We start from the raw sequence: 25,012 nt of genomic DNA, 5'->3' as shown, positions 1-25,012 counted from the left end.
TCAAGAAGTGCTGTGGAGTGTCTGATGGCGGTTAAAGAGTTGTTTGTTAGACCACTAAGGAAGCAGAGCCGTCGGTCCAGGCCCGGTGCAGGCGCACCCAGTGCCGCACGGTCTGAGACCTCAGGTGAACTGAAGGAGGCTTAGGAGCACGTCGAGAATGGCCAGTTCTTATCTGGTTCCAATGTCTGCTCTGACCTTCTCGACTTAACACAGGGTCTCCTGTCAACCGTATTCTCTGAGGGAAAACTCTCTTCATTATTTGTGATCACAGTCTGAAACCACACGCTGCAGGTCAGCATCTACCGAGTATGAAAGGACCAGGGTTCCTGGTGACCAAGAAAGAAGCGAGCGTAGGAAGGAATGAGAGGGGCCTGGTTTTGTGCAAGATTTAATAAAAAACAAACAAAAATAGGAATGGCTGCTTTCAACATTTTCCAGGTTGTGAAAGGTTTACCACGAGTATCTGGGGTGTGGTTCTAAGCGGCATTAGTGGAACAAATACAAAATGCTGTCCTCCTCTGAAGCCCAAAGGTGGTACATCCAAGGTTCTAAGCCACGCTCCCCCCCACCCCCCACCCCGCAGGCTACCAGCTATCTGCGCTGGGACCGCAGCACACGGTTCTCTCCCAGGGACCCGCCCGGGCCCTGACCCCACCGCGCACTGGGCGAGACAGAGCTAGCTTATCGCAGGCTGCTGGGCCTTAATACTGACATGAGCGCGGGGGCGACGGGGGAGAGCCACATGCGCTCGGCCCCTCGGCCGGGCTGGTCGTAGAAAACCATGGGGAAAAGCTTCGGTAAACACAACAGGGGTGATGTGAGCAACCCACAGACCAGTCTCTCATGCATCCATACCACAGTTACTGAGGGCGATAACAACGATAACGATAACAGAAATCGAAGGTACAGACGAGGGCAGGGCGGCGGCCGCGGGCCAGGGAGGGTGCGTCTGAGCTGCGTGGGAGCAGCTAGTCGCGCTCCAGGTCCCTGGACTCAAAGAGCTTCAGGCGATCTTGCACCGTCAGGCCTTCCTTCAGACTCTGGTGGAGAAACAGACAGGCCGTTAGCCGGCGGCCCCGCTTGGCACGGGCTGCAGTCCGGCGAGAGGCGCGGCTCGGGGCTCCCGGAGGGTTAGTGGGCGTGCTAGAAGGGCCACGACCCCCAAGGTGGTGGTGTTACTAAATGAGAAGGAAAAAGAAACAAGACCAATGCTGAGCTTAGGGCTCTCCCGACAAGCAGGGATCAGACCAGTGGAGCCAGGAGAGGAGACCCTGCCAAGAACATGAAGATGCCCGCTACGTCCGCATCCACGTCTGGTCTCTCGCGACCGCAGGCTGGCAGGACCTGCTGCACCGATCACAAACCCTGTTGGACTCTCACCGCCCCGGGGATTTGGGAACGTGGCGGTGGGAACATGTCGCTTTGTTTACTGAGTCTCTGAGAACGGAAGCGAAGGTGGGGGACAGAGGATTTCCTGCTTTACTCTGGGAGGCTCTTCAAAGAGACTTAATTTCTGGACGAGAAAAGAAGCATCACCTCAGAGCACGACTGGGAACGAAGGTGCCTCGCTGCCATCGGATCTGCGTGGCAAGTCCAGGCTTCACCGAGGCCGCGGAACCGGGGCCGGCCCACAATCAGCAGGTGAGACCGAGCCCAGCCTCCACCTCAGAGCTGACCCGCGTCCCCTGGGGCCCCAGCTTCACCCAGGACAGCTCTGCTTGCCTGTATTTTTAATTTAGATGCCACTGGTCAGAGGAAGAGGACCAATCCACGTCCCATGCTGACATCCATTAACGCATTAACGCACACGACTGCCTCACGTGCTCTCGGGACTCTTCCCAAGTGCGCCTGCTTCAGGTCAGGGCTGCCATCTACACAGCCGCTGTCTACACAGCAGCCAGTCTCATCCAGGGGCTGGGCCCCGTCACCTGCCACGCTGCACCGCTCTAGTTGGGGACTTTCCCTTGGGTGGCAGCAAACCGCCACTGCTGAGTCCTGCGGGACAGAGATTTTCCCTCCGCGCATGCTTGGTGATCATCCCTGCTGTGCAGCCGCTCACCACAGCTGTGGGGGCGGAGCCTGAGAAGACCCCGTGCTGCCCCGCACACCCAGCATCTCCGTGACCCCACGCTCAGGACGACCAGGCGGGGGCCTCCGTGAGGAGCCCGGGAAACGTCCTCTCTGGTCTCCATCCCAGAAGAGCCCAGCTGCTCTTAGGCAACGAGCTTTCTGACGTGATGGGGGCTGAGCCTTTCTGTCCTGCCGAGGGAGGCAGGTACAGAGACAACACACGTGAAAAGATAGACAGCCGTATACATCAGACCCTGTATCAAAAAGCACCAGTGACAGGTTGTTTTTGGGCAACTTAGTTCCCGTCTTCCTGTGGGAGGTTCCACGGTTTCCAAATACAATCAGGAAAAAGGGCAGCACGGAGCTGTGCAAGTGTCCACTGACAGCACGTTACAGGCACAGCATCACGGCTGGTGTCCCCGAGGGGGGACCATAAGGGCCCCAGCTTCCTCCTTGGGCCAGCAGGGCTGTCCCCACACACCGAGAGCACTGCTTTTACGTCGCAAACTTGGCAAGCCGAACTCGGACTCAAACGAACACAACTCTGGGAAACCCTGCTCCTGGGCTTCTCCCCACACTCATCTGGGTCCCGGCCTTGCAGAGAGCCGCAGGCAGACCCTCGTGGGTGTGCCTGACAGTTTCCTCCCTCATTCCCGGCCTCTGCTTTAGCAAGCTCCCGGCCAGCATAGAAGCTGCCATCTACACGGCCGCACATGTGTGCCAGCACGTCTCATGGCCAAAGGCCCTTATTGACAGAGATGTTTCCACTGATCTTCTGGCCCTTTGTCCAGAGCCCAAAGTACTGTGCAGCTTGTGGGATCTTAGTCCCCCGACCAAGGATCGAACCCAGGCCCCAGCAGTGAGAGCGCCAAGTCCTAACCGCTGGACCACCAGCGGATTCCTGCAAAGCACTTTCCCTCCCCCGACACACGGTCCGCCTGATGGGGCGGGCTTGCTGGAGCAAGGCTTCCCTGCAAGGGCCCTGGCAGAAGTGTTTGTCGTTTTACAGGCAAAAGGCCCAAAGCACTGACGGTGAACCTGCAGCAGCTACAGTTCAGCCTCAGACAGAAGTAAAATCATCAACAAGAAAACCACAGCCAAGAACACGTTGCCCTTTTGCTAAGCAGAATGTTTTCCACGTTTAAAGAAAAAAGCCCGAACTGAGTTTTGAACAGGCTTAAACGTTTCTGGTGATAAGTGAGCCAGGACTGTAGGGAAATAAACATACCAAGTACAGAACTACTTGGATTTCCTTCCGTAAACTCTCCCTAAACCAAACCCCTCAGCCCGCCAAGTGAGCCGGGCGCACCCGCCAGCGTCCCGTTCTGAGCCCTTCCTGCTGCCCTCAACTTCCTCATCAGAGGGTCAACGAGATCAGGCCAGCCGAGCTGAGAAACCCACTAGGGAAAGAGTGACTCTGTGCCCGGATGCCTGGGCCTCGTGGGAGTCGGGAGCGTCCAGGCAGGGTCGGGGTCAGACAGCCTGATGTTTCTGAGCCAGCGCTCATTCAGCCCCTGCTTCCTGTCTTTGGAGGCACCCGGGGTCCTCAGGGCTGGCAAACGCTCAGCCCCAAGCGCTCGCTGTACTGAGTGGTTTCCAGAGCTGCGTGTGCGAGGTATCAGCTCCCTGGCTTGCTGGGCTCGGGCCTCCTGAGCCTGTTAACAGGGCGGGGGGGCGCGGGGCGGGAGCACTTCAGCAGTGGGCGGCTCTGTCAAGTCCGCTTCCCGACGGAGGGCAGCGGTGCCCCCAGAGAACGTGAGCGCACAAACCACTCGACATGCATGTGACGGGGCCGAGATGCTGGCCCCACGGGCAGCCCACCAAGCTGGGGGGAACTCCCCTCTGTTAAGAGGTTACAGTGCAGTTAACTCCCCAGAACAGGTTAAGAAACTTCACACGGATCGTGTATGTGCCGGCTGGAGCAGGAGGAATGAAAGTGACCGGAAAACAAGGAGCTCGCTATGGAGGTGTGAGCAGTGTGCATGCAGGTAGTACCCCCTCGAGGGCGGCGGGCGGGTGGGTGGTGGTGAGAGTGGTTTACCTACACGACAAGGGACCGGGAAGCGGGTCGTTTCAGTTATCCCATGAGACCTGCTCAATTACGGACTGTCGGGGGAAAGAGCAGAAAACAAAAGATACACACACAATAAATCCTAAATGCAACGTGCTGGTCACCCCCACCCTCCAACCCACCTTCCCACAGAGGGGCACGTGGGGGCGGAGGGCACACGCTGGGGGGGGGAAGGGGCGCGGGCAGCTTTGTCTCTCGAAGGCAGCCGGCGTCAGCATGAACTAGGGACGTGCAAGGAGCAGTCCAGATGGGGCAGGACCGACCCAGCAGGGCGCCGGTCTGAGGGGATTCACCCGAGCCCTGCTTGCTGTGGGTCTGGCCCTGCGCTGTCGCTGGCAGGAGATGGTCCCACTGCTGGGCGAGGGACACACTCAGTGCGAAGCCCCTGGAACTGGCCCAGCAGGCTAAGCGTGTGGGGCCAGTGAGTTCTGGGACCCTGGGGACACTCTGCTGTGGCCCTAGGTGGGCTCTACGTACACAGGGGCTGGACCCCAGACTCACCTTGGACCTGATGCTTCTGAGCTGTCGGCTGACGCAGGATCTGTCTTTCTTCAAGAAGTCAGGGTTGCTTTTAGACTTCATTATATCTGAGAAGACGAGCAGACCCAGTGCCTGTTTTGTAAACCCCCTGGGAACAGACTTGGGTTTGAAGGCTTCCAAGGCTTATTATCATCCTCACCCACACGTGAGACGTTTCCTTCAACAACCCACGAGAACCCCAAACAAAGAACTGTAAAGCACGAGATCCTTGGAACAGTTCCGGGCGCTGGGAGACCTGGAGGAGGCACGGGAGGCCCCGGGCCAGGCTCCTCCCCGTTGGCCGGCCGGAGCACCCGTTGCCCCTGGGCTGCTGGGCACACCTGCCGCCCTCCTCCTCCTGAGAGCCCCGGGCTGCTCAGGGTTTTTAACTTCCCATACTTATGGCGCTCTCCCTCACTTGCTGAGAGCTGTGCAGTGACCTCACGGTTCAGCCCCCGACCGTGGAGGCAGAGCCAGCTCTGTGCTCCTGTGCGTTCAGAAGGGTCACAGGCTGCACGTGCTCAATCCTAACCCTAAATCTCCTGGCCCCCAGACGACTCCTCGGAAGCAGCCAGTGTCACCATCCCGTCCCGGGTCTGATTTGAGCTTCGCTGCACATGGCCTGCCTGCCTTCGGGAAGACCTGTAACGTGCCCGCCCAGCAGCGATGCAAACTGGCGAGGAGGGATCCTTGCCGGCTGAGAGGAAGCGGGTAGTGAGCTAGGGCAGCTCTTCAGAAGGCGGCATTCCCCCATCCCCTCCCCCCATGGCCTTCTGCAGATTTTATGGTAAACCCCCAGGATCAAGAACCAGCGAGCTGCTTACGGAATGAGTGAATTGTTCAGGAAAATGGGAAACACAGCCGGCTGTCACTGTAAACACACACCCCGAGGTATGACTGTCCCTCAGGGCAACCAGTGCAGCGTCGGAGGAGAAGGGCTTCCCAACCAGGAGGGCCCGAGAGCCGGGCGCCTACCACCCCTGCAGCTGTTCCCTACCAGGAAGTTAGTCTGACAGAGAAAAGAACCCCTCTGCTTGAATCAAGCGCCAGCAGCTCCGGGACTAAATCAGCGCAAGTTACTGAGTCAGAATCCAGAGCTGGAGGACTCACCGTAGCCGGACACGGGGGTGTGTTCCGGTGACCTTTCACCCAGTGCGTCGGTCGCAGCTTTCAGCTGCTCCTGCAGCCTGCTGACGTCACAGTCGGCCTTCGCCCTCACGATGCTGAGCTCTGTGTAGATGTCCTTGTACTTGTCACTAGCGTACTTCTTGTCCTTGGGGATAGAAGGGCAAAGAGCAGTTACAGCCAGGCTGGGTGGCCCGTCCTCCTGGGGCCAGAGCGCTTCGGGGGCGACTGGGGACGGGCCCGGCAGCAGAGAACGCAGGCCAGCCCCCGCCTTCCAGAGGCAGAAACTGGACACAGAGCGGAACAGGCACGGCAGGGCCCCGGGCTATAGCCAGGCTGGCGCCGCCTTGAGCCCCGAGGACCTCTGTGTGGCTTCAGGCTGGAAAACCCCTGTGCCTTGGATCCCCTAAGTGACTTGGCCTCCAGGAGCGCCCGCAGGAGGCAACAGTGTGTTTGGGTCTCGGGTCCCTGCCCCAGCACGTGGCGGGCGCGGGGACGGCCCCTTGTTCCTGCCGCGCCCACCTGCAGGCTGCCATTCTTCTCGTGGAAGCGAAATCTACTTCAGAGCTGCTACATGTGACTCTGGACACGCGTGGCCCCGCCCCATCCGGAGCCCATCCCCCAGGTCCACGGGTGGGGACGTGCGTTACCCGCAGCGCCGTCTGTAGCTCATCCTTGAGGGAGCTGATCTCCTGTTTCAGGTACTGAATTTCTGACTCCTTGACCCGCAATAAGACCTAGAAAAAGAGAGAAATTAAGAGACTCACATTCGGGAGCAGAGGGACTGCCAGGGCCTCGAAAGCAAAGACTGAGCCACACGGAGGACTCGCCTCCACACGCCGGTGGGCAGGCAGCTTTCTCCCGGTCCTTGTCAGGAAGAAACGGCCGTGACCCCTCCTGACCCGAAAGCCTCGTCCTCAGCCCGGGAGCTCCTGGCACAGAGCCCAGGAAGGGGTCCTGCAGAGACCTCAGGTCAGCCTCTCCCATCATTAGGAAGAGATGGTTTCATGAAATTTTAATTGAATGGGGAAAAATCTAAGTGCTTTCATAAAAGAACACCTTATACATAAGAAGCAATCATTCTGACTTAAGATGAACCTTCCTGATCGTGAGTAATACAGCCTTAAGAACCTCAAGCAGCCGCAGCGTTCACAGTTATTCAATGTTTCATTTCAGTTGGTCAGTGTTTGTGACGTGGTAGAACAGAGGGGCGGAGGGCAGGTGAGCGAGGATGCGTTAAAGGTCCCTGTGGCCTCGTGAGGGGTCCCACGCTGCCTGGCAGCTAACTCTTCTCTTTTGCGTCCTGGCATGACTCAGGTCTTTCCAGGTTCTCCCCCTCTTGCTGCCCATAAGCTAGGGGCTTGTATGGTGTGAGCTGGTAAAGAGGGACCTGGCTCTGAGCCGTACCTCTAACTCATAGGCGTCCTTGCCCTGCGTGAGAGGTGAACCAGCAGCCTCGCCACCGGCGTCCCCGGTCAGCAGCGTCCGTAGCCGTGAGATTTCAGCAGCCAGGCGGTTGTTCAGCTCCTGGGGGACAGCAACACAACCAAACAGGGTGCTCTACAGAGCTGTTTGGCCACGAACACAGGGCGCGGCCAGGGTAGCATGCAGCACGGGAGGCCTGCAGCGGTGCCTGTGCACGGTGGCATCTCAGAGTCAGTGTGGACACCCTTGCCAAAGCCATTTACACGGCCCAATGCTTTTGTGGAACTGCAGCTGCAGGATCCATGCTCAGCCCCTTTCTGTCACCGTGACTAGTGTTAATCAGTTCCAGGATTTGTGCTCCTGAGTTTCTGCAGGATCAGGACCTCCGGCCACCCTCACCACTCGCTTTCTGTACCTTCTTTCCAGCTAGCAGGTGGTCGTCTTAGGCCACCGCAGTGGCCAAGCAGAACCAGTCCTGCTGGAGTGTCCCCCACATATGGGCAGCTGTGGGCCCACAGAGGCCTTGAGCCTGGGCCAGGCTGACGTGGCTGTCTCCTCAGTGCGGGGGGAGAACGAGGGGTCTTGTACCCACAGAGAAGCTTTTTTGAAACTAGACCTACCTTGAGCTGTTCCGTTAGCCAGGATTTTAAATGTACCCCAGTTTTCTAAGGAGCAGGCACATTTTTTTTTTTTTTTTTGCGGTACGCGGGCCTCTCACCGCTGCGGCCTCTCCCGTTGCGGAGCACAGGCTCCGGACGCGCAGGCTCAGCGGCCATGGCTCACGGGCCCAGCCGCTCCGCGGCATGTGGGATCTTCCCGGACCGGGGCACGAACCCGCGTCCCCTGCATTGGCAGGCGGACTCTCAACCACTGCGCCACCGGGGAGGCCCAGGAGCAGGCACATTTTAAGAGAATAATCTGACAGAATCAAAATGCGAGCAGTGTATGGTCTTGACTGGGAGGTGTTTAAACGCGGTCCCAGCCGTGGGGACGGGAGACCTGGACCCGTGCCGCCCAGCAACCACGGAGGAGGAACAGACATCTCGGAGCCTCCAGACCCCAAGGCCAGCGGCCAGCTGCGGAGCAGGAGGGGCTCAACCCCAGCAGCTGCAGGGAGCTCCTGTCCACACCCCGGTGACGCCAGACGTCGGGAGATGCCTGCAGATTGGGGCCCCAGTGCGGCGCACCTGGTTGTGGGCGTTGAGCTCCTGGTTCTCGCGCTGGCACTGCCGCAGGGCCTGCCGCTCGGCCTCCAGCGCCTGGGCCAGGTGGGCGTTCTCCAGGCACTTCTGCGAGTACTGCTCAGAGAGGACCTCCAGCTCGCGCTGCACGGACTGCAGCTCCTCCCTGGGGAGAGGGCACTGCTCACTCCTCTGCCCTCGCCCCGGGGCCCAGGCCTCTAAGAAGCTCAGAGTCCCCTCCGCGAAGCCTCAAGGACGCCGAGACCCACACAGCAGAGCGACCGCGAGCAGAGCCCTGCACCTTGTGGTCTCGAGTGGCCATGCAGCTTGGCGGCTCCGTCCCTGTGCTCTTACCAGTAGTCGAACAGCCCCCACGGGCGGCACTCCTCTCCCAGGGTCAGGAGAGGCCTCACCCACGCACCCCAAAACACGCTGTGTCAGAGAGAGGTCAGACCTGGGACCGTTTCTAGCACTGTGCCAACTCGATCCACGTTCAGAAAACCAAAGCCTCGTGACGTCGTTCTCGGCCACCCTGGACTTGAGAAGGGCTGGTACTGTGGAACCGACACCCCCTCCAGCCGAGGTGAGCTGCTCCCGGCCGCCTGCCCACCCACCTGCTCCCTGACTGCACCGCACGGGAGCCCGGGAGAGGAGAGACCCTGACTCTGTGCGTTGCGGAGCCCCACGAAGGCTGGCTCTGCATGGCCCCTGCAGCAGCCAGTCGAGGCGCTCCGAGTGGTGCGAGTTCCACTGAGGGCAAAACTAAAGAGTGGCCGTGCTGGTGAACGCTCCCCATTCCCTTGCCTCTGCAAAGAGAACTGGCACACGCACTTCTTAAAAATGTAGGGGTCGTGGCCACTTCTGCCACGCACAGCCGCAGAGCATCTGTGTCATGCGCTGCACCGCGTCCCCTCCCCACGACGTCCTGAAGCAGCAGCAGCTGACGGACAGAAGGAATCTGGGGTCGCCTCTGAGGTCGGCCCTGAAGATCCGACAGTATTGATAAAATCTCCTCTGCCACGTCTTATTCTTTACATTTTAGTCGCTGGTTTCTGTTTGACTCAGTAACAGGAGCCCACTTGGGCCATGAGAGCAGTGGTTCGCTGACCCCCAGGATGGTGCTCGGCCCCTCAGGAAGGAGGCTCTGAGCAGCCTCAGCGCCCACGGGCCTCCACCTGCGCCACCCTGGGGACCCAAGTCTCTGTGGCTCTTACAGGGAAGGTGCCGCCCCGTCCCCGAAGGACCTCCCTCCGGCCCTGCCCGCAAGGGCCACCTCCGCTGACTCACAGGTACTGCCGCTGCAGGGCATCGATGTCCGCATTGACACTGCTGATCTGGGACCGCTGGCTCTTCTCCAGCTCCCGTTCCATCTCCTCGCGGTGGGCATTCTTCATGGCTTCGATGGCTGTGGACAGGATGTGGCCCTCAGCACCCACGGGCTTGGGAGGTGAGACCGACAGGAAGGCGGGACATCCCCCCACCTCTCATGCCAGCCCATTGGCAGTTGGGCCGGGAGGATTCCCGGGGAACTCCCCCATGAAAGGGATGCAGGTGTGTTTTTTTCTTGATGTTAACAGAAAACCAAACTGATTCAGTAAACGTCAATGTTAAGTCCAAGTATGAGTTCGTAGGACAACAGGCTTTCAGGCTGGGCCTGTTTTCTTAGTGCCACAATCACAAGCGCCGCAGAGTAGTTACATGAACAGAGGGGACACAGGCCAAAGGCCCAGGGCTCAGTCCGGACGCTCTGGGCTCTCACGGACCAAGGGCCGCGGGCAGGGGTGTCCGCTGCCAGAGAAGTGCCAGCAGATGGGCCGATGAGGCCAGGGCAGCCCCTCATGAGCACCAAGTGTGCCGGCGGCCACAGAAAGCGGGAGTGCTGGCGCGGGGCTCTCGAGCTCTCAAAGGGCTCCTCAAACAAGCCTTTCCCCCAAGAGAACTATCCAAGAATTCTCGTGGGTAAGGAGGCTTCAATCTCAGCCGAAAGACGGTGAGAAGGCCAGTCACTGCTCAGAGCTGTGCGATCAGCTCAGGAGGACCCTGCTGCCCGTCCCCGGGGTTAGCGGCTCCCACCTGAGATGGTGGCCGCGGTCTCCTCAGCCAGGAGGCGGTCTTTCTCCTCCCGCAGTTTCTCCAGTTCCCGCTGGTGCTGCCTCTGCAGGTCTTCGATCTTCTTCTGGTGTGTTTCTTCCATGGCTGCGAACCCTCGCTCGCACGTGGCCTGCAAGGTGCACAAGAGGCTTTACGGACTTTTCTTCTGCTATTTACTGAACAGACCTCAGCCCTGCCCTCCAGGCTCCTGGCACAGAGAAGGGGCTCTCTTGAGCTGAGCCCCGCGCCAGCTGTCTGGAGACTCACTCTGCTCCTGCGTGTTTCATGCTCCCAGAGCATTTAGAAAAGGGTGCCTGATTTCTGTGGTTGTTGTGCATCCCATTTCTCTGTAGAAAGAGCTGGTATCGTGGGCAGGAAAAGGCCGCAGTAGAATTTAAAATAGCCAATCTTGGACCATTATGGACCGACAGGAGGGGGAAGGACAGAGTGAACGGGCAGAGGCTGGCCGCGTCTGGTCTGAGTTTCATGGGCATCAAGGACAGTCATGAACAGTAATGTCTTTGTCAGCCGCAGGGAGCCAAGGCCATCCTGTGAGTGACGGGTAGCGGGTAGCCCAGTGCACGGAGCCAGGGGGCCCAGCCCTGCCACTGCCCAACTGGCCGCCCACACCGGGTCACTGAACCTCTCAGGCGTCCACTGAGGAAATTAGGCTAGGGTGTACAACTTTTCCTTTGGAAGGAGTACAAAGAGGGGGCACTAATTAACGAGTGCCTCTGCTAACTGTACCGAGACCCACGACGGAAGAGCTGCTCTCCAAACCTGTCTGTGCCTCGCTGCAGCCTGGCTTGGTGTTTGACCTAGACACGGGTGTGGGGAAGGACACAGGCATGACTAATAAGAAGGGCTCAGACCACCCCACACCCCCTCACTGTGTAGTAACCCAGGCCTGGCTTATCGTTGGCCTCGCTGGCGGGGTGGGTATGAGGGGCGGTCTGTGCAGCCGTTCTGTGCGTGGAGGCACATTTCTTGTCTAGATCCCTTGCAAGATCTGTTTCAAAGTAGGGATCGCGCCTTTCACTGATCCTTAAAAACTGGAAGAATGTGGGCACGTTAATTCCAAATCCAAGTATCCTGTACTTGCACATGGATCAAGGAAGGGTACCAAGAAATCCAGCCTCCGTGTGTGGGCACCTCTGTCTCAGCCCCCACGGTGACTGAGAGGCCCTTCTGAGACTCTCCAGTCAGTATTTTTGAAACTCACGGTCAGAGTCTGGACTTCCCTGCGACAGATCTGCTTCACTGGGGAAGTGGTCTTAAGTGCTGTGCACCACTCACTGGGCGTTTTTCTTCTTGCAGGGGCTCCACCTGGAAGCTGCTGTCTCCTCTCACTGCCCTCACACCCCGGGACACTGGAGGGTCCTAGCGCTGCCCTCTCGCACGCTGTGGTTCAACGTGGACTCTTGGTTAACACATAGCTGCAAGGTCTTAGTTTGATTTGAGGGCTTTAGAATAAAGATAAGGGTCAAAATTCTTCCTACAGAAACACTAAGGTGTCTTTAGAGACTGGCTGCTTCCTTGGAGAGTATATGTGTTTAAGAAACAATCTAATTTTTAAGCCAGTAAGTAATCCCTGGGAGGGATCAATCAAAGTTCCTCCGTAACCACGGTGCAGAGTCGTGAGAAAGAGCACCAGCCTTCAGCTATCAGAAGAGGGGCCCTCAGGCCAAGACCCCAGTCTCCCTGACCTGGGCAAAAATCTGCACAAGTAACAGCTGTCAGCCGGGCCCCAAGAGAGCGGTTTGGTTGTAATTTCTGCGTGTCTCACAGGGCCCAACAAGAATAGGCACAGGACAGAGGACGCCGCCCACAGCAGGCAGCGTCCAAGCCCCAGCCTGCATCACCGCCGGGGCAGAGCCTGCCCCCAGTGTCAGCCCAGGGCTTTCCTCCCTCCCGGGTTCGTGCCGATGGGCGTGAGAGCCAGTCTGGGCCTTGTCTGAGTTTCCTGCTGCGCAGACGCGCTGGGTGTTGTGGGAAGCGGCCGGGAAGTTACTTTCAACGCGGCACTGGTATGCGCCGGCCGCACGGGGACTGTGTGGCACTTTCCAACAGCCCTTGAAGCTTCCTTGGGATCCAGAATGGCCTTCAAAAGGTTTGGACTGACTTGGGAACAGAGCAGTGGAAACGGCCTGGCAGACACTAACGGCCCGCCTGCTTGTCGCAGCAGCGCCGGGCTGCCCTCAGCACTGGACGCACTGCCGGCTCACAGCTGGAGGACGGGGCTGGGGACCGAGGGCACGGGAAGAGCCTGGCGTCTACTGGATGCAGCTCAAGGGATGGCGAGAAGCCCGAGAGGACGAAGCCCAGAGCCCAGGCTGCCCTGATGGCTCCACACGGCCCAACGCCCCAGGGCCCGAAACGTCACCTTGATGGGCCAGGGCCTGGGAATCCTGTCTACCAAGGTGGGTGTGAAACGGGGTTGGGGTGTGGTGGGAAGGTCACTTCTCAAAACCCCTGGAGCAAATAAGGCTGTGCTCCCTGTAAGAGCAGCCGTTCCCACGCAGGGTTCCCACCAGACGTCTGTCCCCACAGAACTGGGGCGGGGAGTGGCCCTCAACACCCCACTGCAAACATTCTAGCCTTTGGGAAGCCCAACTCTGCTCTCCTAGGACAGCAGAAAGGAGAGGACCCTCGCCAGGTCCAGGTCTGCACAGCCTGGAGGTGGGGGCAGTGGGGGAGCTTCCCCACCACCCTGCCTCGCCAGGCCCTGCTGGGACCCCACCGCAGCCAGTGGAAGGTCAGGCGGGGAACAGCCCATCAGCTCCTTCTGCTGTTCGGTGACTTGGAGCCAAGAACCGTGTCCCAGCTCCGCCTGCACTGGACGCCCCCCGACCGCTCTGCTTCGAAACCTTGAGGCTCTCAAAGTCCCTCTGGCGCTCTTCCCGCAGTGAGGCCGCGCCACCCGCCAGGTCCTTGTGCTCCAGCGCTTCCCGCAAGACGTCCACCTGGGCCTCCAACTCCTGGATGCGCCCCTTCAGCCCCACCATGGAGTCGGCCTCCCCCTCAGCTGGCCGGCTGGAGGACGGGGGTCCGTGGGCTGGTGGGGCGGCAGGGGGCCGCCCCTGGTAGTGGCGCAGGGTCTCCTGCAGGCACCGCAGCTCCTCCTCATGGACGGCCTGCAGCTCCCTGATCTTGAGCTGGAACTTGTCCTCCAGGGTCTGCACCTGGTCCACAGGCTGCCTCTCCAGGTCCTGCCTGTCCCCCGCCAAGGCATCCAGCTGGCTCAGGACCCTGCCGCGCGCAGCCTGCGGCGCACCCTCCGCCCGGCTCAGCCGCTCCCCTGTGTAGCTGACCTTCCACTCCTCAAACCACCCTCGTGGGGCAGCCAGGCTCTCACGGCGCTCACTCTGCCCCTCTTCCAGACGCCTCTGCTGCTGGCCCAGCTGGGCGACCTTGGTCTTGAGCTCCGCGTTCTCCCGTTCAACGATGGCGATCAGCTCCAGGTACTCGCTCTTCTGCTTGCGGAGAAGCCCCTCGTACTCCTCCCTCAGGGCCCCCACAGCGTGCTCGTGCTCCTGACAGGAGGCCCCCCCGCCCGACCAGGACTCCCTGTAGCCCCGGAGCTCCTTTTCATACTCCAGCCGGATCCTGCAGGCTGTGTAACACACCTGAGCCTGAATAATCGCATCTTGAACTAATAAGGAAGAATACTGGCCGAGGCCTCCCAGAGAAGCGCTACGGGAGAGATGCCGGGATGCCTGGAGAAGCTTCTGACAGTCTCGCACTGCCTCCACAGGGAGAAGTGAGGTTAAAGTGGCAGAGATCTCTCCCAAGAGACTGGCCTTATCTTTAAGCTGCAGGGCGAGCTCTTCTTGAATAGCAACCAAGGCCCCAGAGCTCTGGCTGGACAAGGGACAGAGAGCCTGTGAGCCAGCTGGGTCCTGATGACTTGGTACTTCTTCCGGCAGGCTCCCGGTCCAGGACACCTGGACACCATCTCCGGCACCTGCTGGAAGCTGGAGGGTTTCCGAGACCTGCAGCATCACTCTCTCGAAGTCGGGTGTCTGGTAGGCCCCTAGGATCTCCCCCAGCAGGCGCTTGTGCTGCTGCAGGGCTGCCTGTGTCCCCTGGAGGGTCTCCTGGATGCTCTGCAGCCTGCGGTGGAGGGACCCCCTCACCGAATGCACGGCAAGGCTGAGCTCCGCCCTGACCCACGTGGCGTCGGCCAGGGCAGGGACCGGGGCTGGCGGGGCGTTTGGCCGCCCACCTCCCGAGGCACTGGCTGCCTCTCCGCCCAGCATCTCCAGGTGCCGGCTCAGGGACTCGACCTGGCTCCAGAATTCTCCATCCACCAGCACCTTCTTGGCCCAGGCATCCACTGGGGCCCCAGGACAGGCCACGGTACTTTCGGACTCCAGCGGCCACTTTCCGGACTGAGAGATCTCGAGGAGCACGTGCGAGATATCGGAGGTGGTGTTTTTCAGGGAGTCTGCTATCTGGTCTATCAGCATGGCTTCCAGAGCTATCTGATCAGAAAGGAGCTGGAGCTGCTCCTGGTCGCTCAGCTCCGGCAGGTGTGGTGGCTGCCGTGAGGTCACTTTTTCTTCCTCTGAGAAACCCGCCTCCCCTGTGGGAGGTGGCTGGTGACACAGGGCCTGGATGGCGCCGACCAGCAAGCTTTCCACGCCGGCCAGGAGCCCCGCCCCCGCGTCAGCCGGCAGCGACCGCAGCTGTTCCCGGCAGCTTTCCAGGCAAGCCAGGGCCTGGCTGTTCTTCACCCGGAAGTCACCGAGCTCCTCCACGTGGTTCTCAACCACCTCCGCCCTCGCCTGTCTCTCCTGCTCCAGCTGGGAGGCCAGCGCAGCGACCTGGAGCAGGCTGGCACGGAGCTGCTCGCGCAGCCGCGCTTCGGTGCCAGCCCACTGTTGGTGCAGAGCAAGCAGGGCCTCCTGGCTCTGGCCCTGCTGGCTCTCCAGCTTCACTGTCACATCTTTGAGCTTCTCCTCGGTGACGTAGAGCTTGGTCTCCAGGGAGTGGATGATGGACAGGTAGGTGTCCGAGTCGCTGGTCGCTGGGAGCGAGCTGGGGGTGGCCTCCGACGACATGCTTTCCTCCGAGGGTGAGCGGTCCTGACTGGTGTCAGAGGACGTGCTGCTGGTCCAGGTCCTCTCAGACCCGTCAGGGTGGGTGTACTTTTGGCACTGGATCGTGGAGAACCGGATTCTTTGCCTCTTAAGGCCGGGTGCTCCCTGGTCGGGCTTTGAGGTGCTCTGCAGGTGCCCCTCCCTGTCGGACACTTCCGACCTTGGGGACACTGGGCTCTTTTCTCTCCTGGGGCTGCTGTCCCTGTGCTCCTCCCCCAGGGCAGCCCCCGGAGGTGCGCTGGCAGCCCGGAGCTGTGGGCCCGAACGCGCGACGCCGTCCTCCTCCTCAGCTTCTTCCAAGAAGCTCCGTGGCTCCTCGGCGTCCTCTGAGGACTCCTTGGCAAACTGCCTTGCGATCTCTTCCTTTGCCTGGAGATTCACTTCTGTTTCCTCTAAGCTGCTCCCCAAGGCAGTCATCTTAACCAGCACATCCTGGAGATCCCGCTCTTTCCTCGCCAGCGCCTTCTCGTGCGTGTCCTGGATGCACCTCAGCTCCTCCTCCTTCTCCTGGAGCCGCGTGTGCGCGCCCTGGAGCTGGCTGGCCACCCTCCTGTAGGAGCGCTCCAGGCTTTGGTAGTCAGCCTCCCTCCCCTTCAGCTTCTCCTCAAGCGCAGCCACGTCCCCGTCGGACAAGGCGACGCGGCCCATCAGCTCTTGGAAGCGCTGCCGGATCAGGTCGCGCTCGTCTCGGAGGCTCTGGACGTGCTCGGCCAGCTTCTGGATGCTGGCCTCCTTCATCTCCAGCTGCTCCTCCAGCCGGTGCACCACCTCGCTGCCCTCGGACTTGGCACTCAGCTTCTCCTTCTGCAGGACCTCCATCTGCTGCTCGTGGTCCTGGAGCCGGTCCTCGAAGGCGCTGGCCCTGTCCTCCGCCTCCTTCAGGCTCTGCAGAAGCTCCTGCTTCTCCCGCTCACAGCTCCCCAGCAGCAGCTCGTAGTTCCTCTGCAGCTTCTCCTCCATCAGCCTCTGGGCCCGCTCGCTGGCGCTGAGCTGCTGGCTGAGGTCGGCGATGCGCTCCTGCAGCCTCTGCACCTCCTTCTGCCGGTCCCGCTGCAGCGCCTGTTGCCTCTCCAGGTCCCGCAGCTCCTGCGTCCTCCCCAGCAGCAGGGCCTCCGCGCTCTGGAGCTTCCGCTCGCTGGCGCGCAGCTGGGCGTTGAGCGCGGCTTCGCTGTGCTGCCGCTCCTCCAGCTGCTCGCGGACCTTGTCCTTCTCCAGCTTCAGCTCGCCCTGGAGCTTGGCCAGTGCCTGCTCTTTGATGGTGAGCTCGGCGGCGGCATTGCCAAGCCGCGCCTGGAGGCTCCGGATCTCGGCCTCGTGGTGCCGGATCGCGTCCTTGGCCTCCCCGTAGCTGCGCTTCAGGGCCTGGATCTGCCGCGTGATGAGCTCCTGGCGCTGGCACTGGGCCTCCAGCTCGCCGTGCAGATCCTGGTTGACTCTGTGGAGCCTCTGCCAGGCGCCGGACGGGGAGGTGGCCACTTCAGTCTTAAAAAAACCGATGAAATACGGGTTAGTAACACTCGGCCTCCCAGTTCTGAGTGTCACACCTCTGGCCAGGGTCAACCACAGAAAGGCTCCTTGGTGGGTCTGCCTTTTATCCTCTGCACAATTTTATTTTCATTTAAACAAAAGAAAAACAACTAACAAATCGTCTCAGTTTTTTTTTTTTTTTTTTTGGTAAGTAGCTGCTTCCAGGTAAACAGAAAACATGGACATTAACATTCAAAACAGCTCTAACCGAACAGCTTCTAGGAGAAATAAACCAAACAAAACTGAATAATGGAGCACACTGATAAGCAAAACGAAGACTGAGGGACGAGAGACTCCAGCAAGAGGGACGGGCGGCGGGCGGGAGCAGAGCAAAGCATCCGTTTGTTTGTTTTGCAAAACAAAAGGCACACAGCTCCAGACCACAAACCCCACCAAAGCGCAGGACCGGGTGACGACGCCACTTCCTTCTGGGACAGGGGAGAAGGAAGGGAGGCACCGCTGGCGGATGTCAGCAAGGTGACATCCGAAACATTTTCCTGTGAGAGGTGGAGCCCGTCCTCTACAGTAACAGGAAGAACTAATCTCTACCTGCAAGAAGACAAAACGAAGGGGAAAACGCAAACCATGGAGTGAAATATGAGAGTTAACAAAACAAACAAACCTTTGTGGCATATTCAAAATAAAGTGAAGCATGCAGAAAATAAAACACAGTTGAAACAAAACTCCCCAAACTAAAAGGCATGCAGGACAGACAGAACTAATTAACGCAGGAAAAAAGAAGAGCGTGAAAGGAGTGAGAAGAGCTCAGCCTAAGAACTGGCCTGCCTGTGGCTCCCTCCAGGCGTGCTGGCGGGGCAGCCACAGATGTGACACTCAGTTACGGTAAGTTAGCCACTCCACGTCCACACCCTGCCAGCTCCTCCCGGCCATCGGCGCGGAGCCCACCCCCAGCTGCAGATCCTTCTCACCCTTAACCCCAAAGCCCCTTGCTCATTCAGACTTTTGATTGTAAGAATTGTCAAAGCACGTAGGGAGGTTAAAAGTAAACTGTCCTTTGCCCTGGCGGGGAGGTGTTAGCGTGTCAGCTGACGGATGGGCTTCAGTGCGGGCTCATGCAATCGTCCAGGTCAGACACAGGACAGGGTAGTAATGTTCAAACTCTGCCGCCAGGGTTTTTACCCCCTGGTGTGAAATGAGTGCGTGTAGGATGGCGGCCCAAACCAGGGTTTAAAAAGATGCTTCCCAAGCCTGCGGGGTCTGCACAAAAATGACTCAGAAAGCCCCGGAGTGAGACATGCAGGGAAGACGGGTGCCCCCCATCACCAGGTTCCGGTACCTCAGAGTCCGAACTGGGCATGGCAACAACTATGGTTGAAGGGCTAAGGAGGAGGGTCCAGGGGACACGGGGTGCCCAGGGCCATGGCCAAAGCTTAGGGGGAAAGGAAGGCAGAAGAAACGTGCCACAAAAAGGGCATGGAGAGAGGTAGGAGGGCAGACTCCGCCCAGAAGATCCACTCGGACCAAGGAAGCTAGTGTGCTGTAGTCTGGAAATGCTGATGCAAAAGCTTATCACAGAGATTCTGGGTCCTTGAGAGTCTGAAGAGCCCTCGGGGACGAAGTCTAGGTCTACACAGGCAAGGAGGCTGATGCTGCAGGGGAGGGGGCGCCGCGGGTTCTGCTCAGTGCAGGACCCTGACATGAACGCTGTGCCTTCAGCCTTGGCCAAGAGCTCGAGTTCTCCGTCCCATAGCCCTGTCTTGCTTTCCCCCCGGCACTCATCTGTCAATCACCTCTCCCCACTGCACATTGGCTGAGGGGGCAGGAGAGTGTTGTTTTATACCCCAGAACTAGAGCAGGGCCTGAAACGCTGCAGAAGAGTTGGCTCACATCGGCCTGCTCCATCCAGGTGACCTCCTGCCTGGCAAGATGCCTGTGGCATGCCCGCTGCTGCATGGTGGGGGGGGGCGGGGGGGCGGCACTCTGGCACAGAGGCCTCTGCAAGAAGACGCTAGGTTTGGACTCTCAGCTCAGGACTCAGGCTGCTGTCCTCCCTCCCCTCCACACCACTGGGCAGGCTGGCTCAGGGCTGGGTGGCCATGTTTCCCCCTCAAACTTCAGCCTAGGCAGAAAGTAAGAAATGGGCCACTAGGCTAGTGGTAACAGTCCCAGGCTGCCTTGTAGGTGTGGTACAGACACGGTCAGGGGCAGGGAACCAGTTCTAGCTCTGCCATGGGCTTGGCCATAAAAGGAGGCATGTGGCTGTTACTCAAGTTCTTAAATTTGTAAAATGGGACTAATGCTGCCATTGTGAAAAAAGTTAGAAACAACATGCAAACATGTGATGTTGATAATAAATATATATTGGACTCTTTGGAAGCCAAAGAGAAAGACTACTATTGAAAACATCTAAAAAACCCTTCGACGTAGAGGGCTCAGGCAGATCCTCCAACTTGTTGCACAAGGAGGAGACCCAGGCAGCCCCACTGCCCAGGGAGCCCGCTCCAGTGGCACAGGCGTCCAGAGGCCTGGCCCTCGGTTTTGCACGTTCCTAGCCTGCCTGGGTCCTGCACACTGAAGCCCGAGGGCGCCTGGAGGGCCGTGGCGGCCCCGCAGCCCTACCTGCAGCACATAGCCCTCCCGGGCGCTCTGCTCCCGGCCCAGAGCCACCCTCAGCTGGTCCTGCAGCAGCCGGTTCTGCTCTAGAAGGTCTGAGGCCTCCTTCTGGCTCTGCTCCAACTGTTGGCAAAAAGACACACGTTTTTAAGCAAAATGGCGGTAACAGGAGCAGCAGCACGGCACGGGCGCTCGGTGGTGTGCCCAATTCCAGCTGGGCTGGAGCTCAGTGGCGCCTCCGAGGGCCTTGCAGGCGGCCACACCTGGGTGGATGTGCTCGTCAGGTTCACCCAAGGTTCCAGCTCAAGCTGTGAATCAACCTGGGCAGCCACGTAAGCTCCACACCTGCCTGAGGATCCACCAGGTGCAGACCCCACCAGGAAATGAGGTCTTCGTGCCCCTGTCAGAGGGAAGACTGCCCACTGGGTCCTTTGGGTGTCCTCAGCGTGGCCAAGCACGCCCGTGCTGCCCCAGGGCAGGCCTCACACCAGGCTCGACCTTGGCTTCTGGGGAAACCCTGTTTGACCAGTTGCATACAATGGATTTCATATAAAATTCTGTTTGTGAGAAGAGGTCCTCAAGAATTGAGCTGCTTCACACTCTTGCTGTCACTGGCTGTGAATCCAGCCGTCACCCACCTGCCCCTCTCTGGAACGTTGCCTACGTGCCCAGCTGCTGGGCCGTGGCAAGCAGGGAGCTGGGCGTGCAGCAGACTGTGCTGACCAGCACGTGGACCTTGGTTTTCAGACCCTGCCGTCTGAAACAAACTCAGGGTCCAGTGTGTGGCCTGCTGACTTGCAGGCTCGTTTTGGCTGTTTAGAGCAACGTGAGTTTGAACTGTTACTTTTCCACATCTTGCCTCTATTACTGTATTAACAGGCGTAGAAAATGGAAAAAACTGGGAAAAAATCCAAGTGTTGATGCTAGTGATAAACGTCAGCCTCGTGAACCTAACCAGATAAGAAGAGGACGAGAAGTAAAGGCAGGCCAGTGGCCAAGCTGTGATTTCGTTAGCCACCCAAGTCAAGCGCACACGTAAATCGCATCCTTGAGGACTCCTGAGAGGCAGGTGGAACTCCACCTCCTTGGCCTTGGCACCTCTGCTCAGACTCACAAACCCACGGCCCACCTTCTGCAGATTTGACTTCTGGGCGCTTCCTCATGAAGGGAAATGTCACGTTACCAAGTGCAGGGACTGCTCACCCACCTCTGCATCTGGAGGAGGCTCGTGCCAGGCCCCCCAGCAGGCCCGTCCTGCCCCCAATATCTAGAATCAGCCCCGCCTCCTGCTGCCTGCCCCGCACCCATCAGGTCTCACTGAGGGTCGCAGGGCTGCCCAGTCCAGACAGAAAGCTATCTCTGTTCACATGCCTCTTCTGCCCCCAGCCTCTAGTGCGTGGCGGAAGCAGGGCAGACGAGGCCCCACCTGGCCTGCAGCCCACCCGCCTCATCTCTGGCACCTCTGGCTCTCAGTGTCAGCGCCGCTCCTCTGGTCTCCAGAAGGGCCCGGTGCCCTCTCTGCCACCCCCCACCCCAGCATGCCTCAGGCCTGCACTGCGCTCGGCGAGGAGGCGGGGGGGGGGGGGGGGGAGGGGGGCCTGTCGCGTGTCTGTCTGCCTGAGGGCCTGCAAGTCCCTGGGGCGGGTTAGGCACAGCGGGTGCCGGGGAAGGTGGCTGCACGGAGCCGCCCTGCCCATGCCGCCCGGCCATTACCTCCTTCTCCAGCACAGAGGTCAGCTCGGGAGTGGACAGTCGGTCGCTTCCATCCTCAGAGGACAAGTGCAGGGGGGCGATGGGCACTTGTTTCTCCTCCCGGAGAGGGGTGGTCTCCACCTGATGCCACCGCTGCTCGATCTCCACGTGCACGTTCTGGGTCCTGAGGTCGGCGGTCGCGGGCGGCCCCGGGCCCCGGTCGACCTCCATGCGCAAGGCCGTGTCGTCGACGCTGGGCCCGTCAGCCGCGTCCACCGCCCCAAAGCGCTTGCGCCGTTCCTCCCGCCGCCGCGCACGCTCCCTCTCCAGCTCGCCAGGCTCCGCCTCGGGCCGTGTGGTGGCAGGCCCCGGGGCGCCGGCTCTCTGCTGGGCCAGGGCCTGCTGGATGGGTCGGAACTCGGCCCAGTCGAAGGTCTTGGAGCGGCCCTCCCGCCTGCGCTCACGGGCCCGGCTCCGCTTCTGCTCGGGGTCTGGCTCCCCGGGCTCCCCGTCCTGCTTCTCCCGCAGCCTCGTCTCCGAGGGGGAGCTGCTCCGGTCTTTGCCCTGCGGCAGCGAGCTGGGGCGGGGGAGACAGTTGGTCAGGCGGGGCTCCCGGCGACAGGGCCCAGCTCCCTGCTGTCACCACATGCCTTTTTCTACGCGGCTGTGGCTCCCACAAGGAAGGGGGAGACTCTGCCTTGACTCACTGACACGTCTGTGGAGGGAACCCCAAGTGGCACTGAGTGGTGACGGCAGAAAAGGAGCCGCAGACAACGGCCCAGAGGTCTCCCGCAGGATGATAATGGGGGGGCCGCGAGCCCCTTCAGGCTGCGCCGGGCACGGCCACACCCACACAAGGCCACGTGGGAGGTAGACCCCACGGCACGCAGGCACTGGGCTGGCGGTGACGGAACAAGCGAGACCAACAACCGCTTCCCTCGAAAGGCTCATGGGTTTTTAATAAGCAGGTAAGTAACACGGTCAGGTCTGTGTTTTAAGTGGCTGGCGTGACAGACAGATCAGAGTGATGGCCCTGGGACCACCTGTGGGCCAGTGAGCTCGATGGCCCAGGTGGCACCCACGAGCCGGCACCAGGCAGGGGCTCACTGAACAGGACTTGAGAGGACTTGGTGGCCCACCCGGGGCAGAGGTGAGCAGGAAGCAGGACACTCGAGGGCACCTCTGCCTGCCCAGCAGCTGGATGCGCCTCCCCCCACCTGCCCCACAGCGGAGGTCCCCGGGCAGGGTGCTGTAGGGCACTGGTTGTCGCCGTCCGAGGCAGAGGTCTCCGGGCTCCAAGGACAAGAGCCTGCGACCCTGGCCCGAGCCAAGTGGCCTCTGGTCCCGCCCAAGCCCTCAAAACAGGGTGGGAAGACCCCCAGCGCGGCGAGGGCTGGGCCTTGGGGACTCCAGGGAGCACCTGTGTTTGAAAGGTGGCCAAAGAGAAGGGAGCCTGCAGAAGCAGCATCCTCCCTGTCCCGGGAGGCGGCCCTGGGAGCTTCCAAGTCAAGACCACACGCTTGCACACAGTTTCTCCAGAGCGGACCTTTTCAACAACGCCACTGAACTGAGAGCTGGCCCAGGCCTCGGACTGCAGGAGCCGTTAGGATGACACAACAAGCCGGACCCACCTCTATCCGCAGGAGAAGCCCCTGCGACTCCCACCAGACTGCACACCGGGGGCCGCGGTGCGCAGCTCCAACCCACACTTCTGACATCTGCACCTGTTTCCAGTAACTTTCCCGGGGCACGGCCTTGCTGCACTGAAAAAATCCATCTTTTCCTCAAAGTATAAAAGCCCACACGGAACAAACTGGGTGAGGCAAGCACCCCGGCTGTGAGGCGGCTGACCCTGGAGTACACTGCTCATCAGGGGGACACTGTCCCCGTGGGCTGTGGCCCCAACACGGAGGGGAGGCGCCTCTCCCAAGCCATGTGTCGCCTGAGCGCATCCTTCCTGCCCTGAGGCCAGAGCCACACACCTGCGACATCCCAAGGCTAACGAACCCCAGCCGGGCCCCGACCCACCGCATGCAGCCTCCTCAAAGTACCCGGAAAGAGCTTTGGTCTCTGCTTCTGGTCGTAGAGACTCGGGAACAACCAGGTATTCTGTCCGTGCAATAAATGAAGGAATGAACAAACAATCGAACAGACAACACAGGACGGAAGGACTAGAGAGAAGAGTCCTCCATTTAGGGTCCCTCCCTGCCTTCTTGTTCAAAGAGGTGCAGGTCACTAGCAAGGAGGCCAGAACTTGACCAAGGTGTGAGGCCGCCCTAGGCCAAGGAGCGCTCCGTGGGCACCAGGGTCGCCCCCTGGGCGCAACCTCCAACACAAGAGAGTCACTCAAGAAGCATTTAAACGACCGGACCGAAAACCGCAAGCAAGAGGCTCTCAGAACTGGCGAAGGCGCCAAAGCCGTGAGGATCAGGGCGGCAGAGTTCTCGACATCACAGCACCAGCCACACACGGGGAGCTTCTCTGCTTTTTGTAAAATGAAAACTTCAGGTTTCTAACCATCAGGGCAGGAGGAGGAAGGTGTGGGGCGAATCACGAGGTTTATGAAGCATGGATGTTGACACGGGGAACAGTTTCCCAACTTTGGCCTCCAGCACCAAGAGATGCAAAGAGAGCTTTGTCACAGCTGCACGGAAATCCAGCAGATTCAGGAGTGAGGCAGAAGGATCAAGAAAAGGAAACGCTAAGGTGGCCTATGAATGCGGCATCTGGAGCCGCCCTCACCCAGCCGTGGCTCAGTGCCCGGGCCCCGGGGAGCTTCTCCCGCCGGCCAGGCCTGAGGGGGAAGGGTAACCTGAGGCAGAAAACCCAGGAGGCCAAGTGGAGAGTGAGTGGGCAGCGGACTGAAGGACGGGGGCGGGAAGGCTGTGCTGGGCCCCCTCGGGCACCCTACCGGCTCACCTTGTCACGTCTGGGGCAGAGATCGGGTGGACGTGCTTCATGATGGTCTGGATCCAATTCCGCCGGATTCCAGATGTCATAGCAGAGAGGGTGAAGGCGCCCTCCTTTGTCTACACAGAAGACGAGGAGTTAGCAGTGACTGGCACCTCCCCACCCCTGAAGAAGGCCCCGCAGGGAGGCTGGCGGCCAGGTGGCCGTCCCAGGAGTGTGGTATGTGCCCCGCTCAGGATGAACAGAGCTGGAGGGCAAAGGAGAGAGCAAAGCCGCGAACACTGTCATGGCTGTGGCTAACCCGGGCGTCCCCTCCCCACGGGACCCAGCAGGCCTTTACTTTTGCTGACACTCCCTGCTCTTTAAGGAGCTCGCAGACTGGAAGGAAGGAGAACATGCGTGCGGGGAGCAGCGGGAAGGGGCCAGGGCGTGGCAGGGCTAGGGAGGGTGGGCGAGTGGACGGGGAAGGGGTGCATGACCCAGGTGGAGGGAGTGGGCCTGGGGCGTGCAACCACGCACGACAGGCTCACAGGGTGACCGGGGATAGGAGTGGCAGGCACGAGGCTCAGTGGTGGCTGGGGCCCGATGGGGGCTGTGTCTGGTGGGCTGAGGAGGGGCAGGGAGACCTGCTGGGCGGCCGGGCTGGTTGTTCAGGTGATGAGAGGGGCTTCAGAGAGGTGGAGGAGGTGGCATGCACAGTGCAGCACTGACAGGCTTGTGTGGGG

The 25,012-nt window shown here is 60.2% G+C and overlaps 1 protein-coding gene across 8 annotated transcripts in view; it reads right to left on the bottom strand.

Moving 5' to 3' along the window:
• Positions 1–372: 372 nt before the first annotated feature.
• The window catches only part of MPRIP (myosin phosphatase Rho interacting protein), a 129,148-nt gene continuing 104,508 nt past the window's right edge, over positions 373–25,012 (bottom strand). For 3 of the 8 annotated variants that reach the window (XM_029211429.1, XM_029211433.1, XM_029211432.1), the window contains 12 exons: positions 24,297–24,406; positions 21,399–21,954; positions 19,692–19,808; positions 13,350–17,066; positions 10,465–10,612; positions 9,679–9,796; positions 8,398–8,557; positions 7,193–7,312; positions 6,436–6,522; positions 5,771–5,933; positions 4,643–4,728; positions 373–1,040 (listed from right to left, as the gene is read on the bottom strand). In XM_029211429.1, the coding sequence (XP_029067262.1) occupies positions 969–1,040; positions 4,643–4,728; positions 5,771–5,933; positions 6,436–6,522; positions 7,193–7,312; positions 8,398–8,557; positions 9,679–9,796; positions 10,465–10,612; positions 13,350–17,066; positions 19,692–19,808; positions 21,399–21,954; positions 24,297–24,406 (5,454 nt within the window). In that variant the 3' untranslated portion in view covers positions 373–968. Of the gene's footprint in view, positions 1,041–4,111; positions 4,177–4,642; positions 4,729–5,770; positions 5,934–6,435; positions 6,523–7,192; positions 7,313–8,396; positions 8,558–9,678; positions 9,797–10,464; positions 10,613–11,229; positions 11,301–13,349; positions 17,067–19,691; positions 19,809–21,398; positions 21,955–24,296; positions 24,407–25,012 lie in introns of those variants that run through there. The other 5 variants (XM_029211431.1, XM_029211430.1, XM_029211436.1 and 2 more) reach the window with 5 other exon arrangements.

The sequence above is a fragment of the Monodon monoceros genome, unplaced genomic scaffold (genome assembly GCF_005190385.1).
Source record: "Monodon monoceros isolate NGI ecotype Baffin Bay Population unplaced genomic scaffold, NGI_Narwhal_1 Super_Scaffold_9, whole genome shotgun sequence".
Classification (NCBI taxonomy): domain Eukaryota; kingdom Metazoa; phylum Chordata; class Mammalia; order Artiodactyla; family Monodontidae; genus Monodon; species Monodon monoceros.
Note: the sequence above shows the minus strand (reverse complement) of the source record. Positions and strands in the feature narration are given on the sequence as shown.